Below are 6,000 nucleotides of genomic sequence, written 5' to 3'. Positions count from 1 at the left end.
TCGAACTTGTTAAATTCACAATGCAAATTTCTCTCAGTGTAGATTTCACCCATATGCGCGAATGCGCGTCTTACTTAGTGTTATCTCGCGGATAACATTCAGTAACTAATGTTCATATCAACATGTGTTCGTAATAGAATCACCATGTCTTACATGAGTTATGCCTTCGTGTTGACTCACGGTCAACCCCCAGGCTCGCGTCTTGTTAAAAGTACGCGTTGTGTGATCATCCGTAGATGATGATAAAAATACTAGTCCACTGTTTTGGTTAGTGCGTTTTACGCTTTGGCATTGCCAACAACCAAGATAAACTTAGTATCAAAAGATAGTGCAGTGGACGCGTGCGTCTGTTGCCGTGCACGAAAAAATAATGATGATGCCACCGCCGGTTGACACCGACCTGAGGGTGGGGGGGAAGGTTTAGAGGCAATTGAAATACTTATTTTTTATAAATCTCTAAAATAAGCGTGCAATATGTTGCCAGTAGATTAAATAAACTACAATAATGTAAACTTAATAATTATATCGAACAATGAAGCGAGGAAATATAATTACAATTAAATGAATTTTTATTTTATTTTTTAGACTGGCAATAAAACAGCTTTACGTGAGCTTGCATTTTCGACGTAAACGAATTGTCATTCACATTCATTCATTTAGAAAATCCACGAACTCACAAAGATTTCTTGAAATATATTGAGTACAGTCAATGAATCTAGTTTTCTGTAAGTAAAGTGTAAACTGTGCAAGAGGATTTATCTGAAAATAAAAGAAATATCAATAGTGTCCTAGTGTTGTGTGAATGGCACTTGAGGAAGCTGCGGTTCTTACTCGTTATTCTTTATTGATTATTGTTTGTTTTGCTTTACAGAAAACACAAGTTATAAGAGCATAATGGACCGTCTTTTACGTCTCGGTGGAGGGATGACGGGGCTGTCGCAGGCGCCCCCGCCTACCGACGCTCCGGTGGTGGACACCGCCGAACAAGTGTACATTTCGTCTTTGGCCCTTCTTAAAATGTTGAAACATGGCCGTGCTGGTGTACCCATGGAGGTTATGGGTCTTATGTTAGGTACATCTTTCTTTATCTTATTAAAAGTTTGTTACTGAAGCAAAAAACAATCATAACCTACATTTCGTTGACATAGCCCTAATCTGGCTAGCCTTGTTCATTCATAGGTCATTAAAATTCAAGTTAATATCTGTCTACTTAGTGGAAAAGAAAATATGATCCTTTGGAGATTTGATGACATTGCATTTATTTGTATTTACCTTGTAGTGTATTTACGATGATCACTATAATGTATAATTATATGGGACTTTGGTGGTAGGAATGATTTCATGTAACTTTGTTTATATGTATTTATTCCACCAATCCCAGTTTTTATGTTTTGATCAGATTCTTGTTATTTGCAATAATGTTGATGTAAAATCTAAAAAAAATTCTTATATAAATAATTCACTTATTTATTATTTTGTAGGTTTAAGCCTTTTCCAGGCACATTATAAAACATAATAGGACTGAAGCTCTTCCTCGCTGACTTGGTTTAACTGTATATTACAAGCTATGCTTAGTTTGAGGCTAGGTTTGTGTACAATGTACCCAAATATCTATTTAATTATTCTACAAATCTTGATGTGATGTTTCCAGGTGAATTTGTGGATGACTACACAGTGCGCGTGATAGACGTATTTGCAATGCCTCAGACAGGTACTGGTGTGTCAGTAGAGGCCGTAGATCCAGTCTTTCAAGCTAAGATGTTGGACATGCTGAAGCAAACAGGACGCCCAGAAATGGTGGTTGGCTGGTGAGACCTAGTTTCCTTCTTACTCCATTTTGTTATACATTTATTAGTACCTATTTACTTTCATAGTAGAGTAAATTTACAAAATATTTCAATGCTATACTCAGATTTGTGCATCAGATGCCAAATTACCTATGCTTTACCTTACATATGTTTTAATATGTGTATGGGTTACTTCAAGTGTCGTCAGTTCATATTATAAGGCACTGCTAAGGCACAAATTGTCGCCAGAAATGTAAAGAAAAGTCTATCAAAGTGAAGCCGCTTTATTTAACATTTTCAATTTTAGTGTTCAAATTCTCACATTCGGAACCATGTAATGGAGTATATCGGAAACTGTTTGACTGTCGAACTAGTGGCAAAATATGCCCAGTTTGCTATTTGTTATAGCTGATAACTATTTGCTTAATGTTCCTTTAATTTTCAATTTGTATTTAGTTGTTGTCACTAAACAAATCCCACTACAAAAAGCTAGAGATATGTCAAAACGCTATGGAGAGAAGCATGATGGGAAAGCGGTTAGCCGATAAAGTTAGAAACATAGATATAAAGAAATGTACTAAAACAAAAGACATTACTACAATAATTAAAAAGTTAAAATGGCAATGGGCAGGTCACACAATAAGAGGGAAAGAAAAGTGGTCTAAAACGATAATGTACTGGTTCACTAAATACAAAAAGAGGAAACGTGGCAGGCCAAGAAGAAGATGGGAAGATGAGATAAAGCGTGCAGCAGGCAGTTCCTGGACTACAATAACAAAAGACAGAGACAAATGGAAGGAGTTAGGGGAGGCCTTTGCCTACAAAAGGCATACAGACAAAAACTAGGAAATATATATTATGAGTGTCAACAACAAAATGAAATGTAACAAAACATCTGAAATAAAGGCTATTTTATTATTTATTTATTTATTATTTATTTAGTTGTTTTCTTTCAACTCCTTAGACTAAAAGTTGAGTAGTTTCATATGCTCTGCCTACCCCTTTTGGGAATACAAGCGTGAGTTTATGTTTGAATGCATGTATTTAAAAAAAAAATTTTTATCCATAAACACTTAATTACTAATTTTACATCAATCGACGCAAATGGTGAAACAAATGGATAGGTGGAACAGTTAACGGAATTTATTCCTACACCATTTCAATATTTGATGTTACTGTAGCCTTTCTTATAAAACAAACCTGTTCCATTACAGGTACCACTCACATCCTGGATTTGGTTGTTGGCTGTCAGGCGTGGACATCAACACACAGCAGTCGTTCGAGGCCCTCTCCGAGCGCGCGGTCGCCGTCGTCGTCGACCCCATCCAGTCCGTCAAAGGCAAAGTCGTCATCGATGCATTCCGTCTCATCAACCCCAACATGATGGTCCTCGGCCAGGAGCCCAGGCAGACCACCTCCAACTTGGGACATCTACAAAAACCCTCAGTACAAGCTCTAATCCATGGCCTTAACCGTCATTACTACTCCATCAGTATAAACTACCGTAAGAACGAACTGGAACAGAAAATGCTGCTGAATCTCCATAAAAAGTCCTGGATGGATGGACTCACGCTATCAGACTATAAGGAGCACTGTGCGATCAACGAGACCACAGTCACAGACATGTTAGACCTGGCCAAGAATTATAACAAGGCCTTAGAAGACGAGGAAAAGATGACGCCCGAGCAGCTCGCCATCAAGAATGTAGGCAAGCAGGACCCCAAGAGGCATTTAGAAGAGAAAGTAGATGTCCTAATGTCAAACAACATAGTTCAAAATCTAGGAGCGATGCTGGACACCATGGTGTTCAAATGATCGTGGCGAGGGACGTTTTGTACCGTACAGTGTTATTTAAGGCTATAAAGTGGCAAATAAAGGAATCCATTCTCGCAGTACACCGTGTCTCATGTCCACTTGTGTATAATACTTATATATTATTATGTATTACTTAATTGTATCGCAATAAAACAATTCTTTTTTTAACACATTAATTTTAATGGAATATTTGTCGAGGCGCTATCTCTTGACGAATTTCTTCCAGTCGGTCTTTCACAGTTGGGTAGTAATTGAGATTGTTGGCGAAGTCGATGTCAAACATCGGGCCCAATCCCTTCTGTGAGTTGACGATATCTTTTATAATGCTCTTGGCTTTGCGGAAGGCTTCCTTGGGATTATCCAAGGCAATCTGAAAGTGAGGTACATGTTAGAATAGGGAACTTGACTGTAGTTAAAATAATAGTTATTTGTTATACGAGGGGGCAAAGTTGTATTTTAACGCCGAGTGTGGAATTTAACACACGAGAAGTAAAATACATTTGCACCCGTGTGTAACACAAAACTTTTCCCCTCACTATAGCGATGAAACTACAACGCAAAAAATGCGTTTATCACTGCTTCCAGTAGTTCCACAGGTGGTAAATCATCTTTATTACTAGATTCATCTACTTTTATTAATTTTTCCCCTCACTAGCTCGGAAACACGTGTTTTGTCCTTTAATACCAACGGGTAAAAACGCATTTTATCCACTAGTGGGTAAAGTAATTTGACCTTGAATAAAGTCAAATTAACTGCTTTAAAATTGATAAAAGTAGGTGAATCTAGTAATAAAGATGATTTACCACCTGTGGAACTACTGGAAGTAGTGATAAACGCATTTTTTGCGTTGTAGTTTCCTCGCTATAGTGAGGGGAAAAATTTTGTGTTACACTCGGGTGCAAATGTATTTTACTTCTCGTGTGTTAAAAAACTCGCAAGTTCAGGATTCTATTCTCGAACCACTCGCTTCGCTCGTGGTTCAATTATAGAATCCTTTCACTTGCTCGTTTCTCAATTCCACACTCGGCGTTAAAATACAACTTTGCCCCCTTGTATAACAAATAACTATTAAAGCAGTTAATTTGACTTTATTCAATGTCAAATTACTTTACCCACTAGTGAATAAAATGCGTTTTTACCCGCTGGTATTATAGGACAAAACACGTGTTTCCGAGCTAGTGAGGGGAAATAGTACCTTACGATACAAGTGCGTAAAAAAGGAAGTTCGAAACGAGTAGCGATAAATTGGACAGATGGAATAAGTGCGTTAAAATCGAGAAAATGAGCTAGAAGATTCGAAATTTGAATCGAAGTTCATTTATAAAGTAAAAAAGTTAATTTTGACATTGAACCTAAAAAGTTTACTGGGATGAGGTTAATTTATTTCGCCGTAGCGTACTATGAGACATATTTTGTCGCTTGATTCTTTAATGCAAATTGTTAGAGGTAAAGTGAATACTGGAATAAAATAAAATTCCATATATTTGAGTAAATAGTGCTATTGTAAATAAATCAACAACAATGTTTTCCTCCACAATGATTAGGACTAATCCGTCTAACAATTTAGTTTTGTTCTTCAATCAACTTTTTTTAATAAATGTCAAAAAAATCAGCATATATGGCAAAATTGGCATTGTAACTAATAATAATTCATTAGTACTAGCCAGGATTACACATATAAGATATTATGATATAACAAAACCTCTTGTTACTTAGTTCTCATTAAGCGAAATATCCTGCAATTTGAAATATGTAACAACGAATTAAACGACACTATTAGGGCGGTTAAATCGATATTGCGTTTATAAATCATCAAAACTTTAAACCAAAACGAATTAATAACATTTTTATGGCGTTTAACTCGATTTTGCGATTTAGAATATACGCTTATTATAATTTGTAAAAGTAAATTTGGCGTTCAATTCTTTTTTACGTAACGACTTAGTACACAGGGCCATACAAATTTTAACGTGTCGCTTGATTCTACCCCTTAAAATAAGGCTGTAAGCATGATTTTTCAACAAAGAAATAGTCAATACTATAGATTATCACATTTATATCCGAACTGCATTTATAACTTTTTTTTCGGATTTTGGCGCTTAGTTCGCTATTCCATAACACCGTCCAATTAAAACACGACCGAAGGGAGTGTTTTAAATTGACACGAGTTACGAATTTCCTTTTCGCACGTGTATCGTACGACGTTTTTCAGTACAGATGAGCCTCCGAAGTTTTGACCTGGCATATCATCATCATCATTATCATATCCGCCCTTTATCGCCCACTGCTGAGCATAGGCCTCTCTTCTAGTACGCCACTTGTCCCGGTCCTGAGCTAGTCTCATCCAGTGAAACCTGGCATATAATGAACCACTTCTCGCACTAGTGCGTAAAAAAA

At 36.7% G+C, this 6,000-nt stretch overlaps 2 protein-coding genes across 2 annotated transcripts in view; one reads left to right on the top strand and one right to left on the bottom strand.

The window, feature by feature from the left end:
* Positions 1–591: 591 nt before the first annotated feature.
* On the top strand, positions 592–3,770 carry LOC125231299 (26S proteasome non-ATPase regulatory subunit 14). Its single transcript, XM_048136741.1, has 4 exons — positions 592–725; positions 872–1,072; positions 1,652–1,808; positions 3,002–3,770. The coding sequence occupies exons 2-4, from the start codon at positions 895–897 to the stop codon at positions 3,600–3,602; spliced, it is 936 nt and encodes a 311-aa protein (XP_047992698.1). The 5' UTR covers positions 592–725; positions 872–894; the 3' UTR covers positions 3,603–3,770.
* Positions 3,771–3,780: 10 nt separating this feature from the next.
* The window catches only part of LOC125231347, a 47,409-nt gene continuing 45,189 nt past the window's right edge, over positions 3,781–6,000 (bottom strand). Inside the window, exon 19 of the mRNA XM_048136793.1 lies at positions 3,781–3,972. Coding sequence (XP_047992750.1) covers positions 3,781–3,972 — 192 coding nt within the window. The remainder of the gene's footprint in view (positions 3,973–6,000) is intronic.

The sequence above is a fragment of the Leguminivora glycinivorella genome, chromosome 11 (genome assembly GCF_023078275.1).
Source record: "Leguminivora glycinivorella isolate SPB_JAAS2020 chromosome 11, LegGlyc_1.1, whole genome shotgun sequence".
Classification (NCBI taxonomy): Eukaryota; Metazoa; Arthropoda; class Insecta; order Lepidoptera; family Tortricidae; genus Leguminivora; species Leguminivora glycinivorella.
The sequence above is the reverse complement of the archived record's forward strand: the minus strand, read 5'-3'. Positions and strand labels throughout refer to the sequence as shown.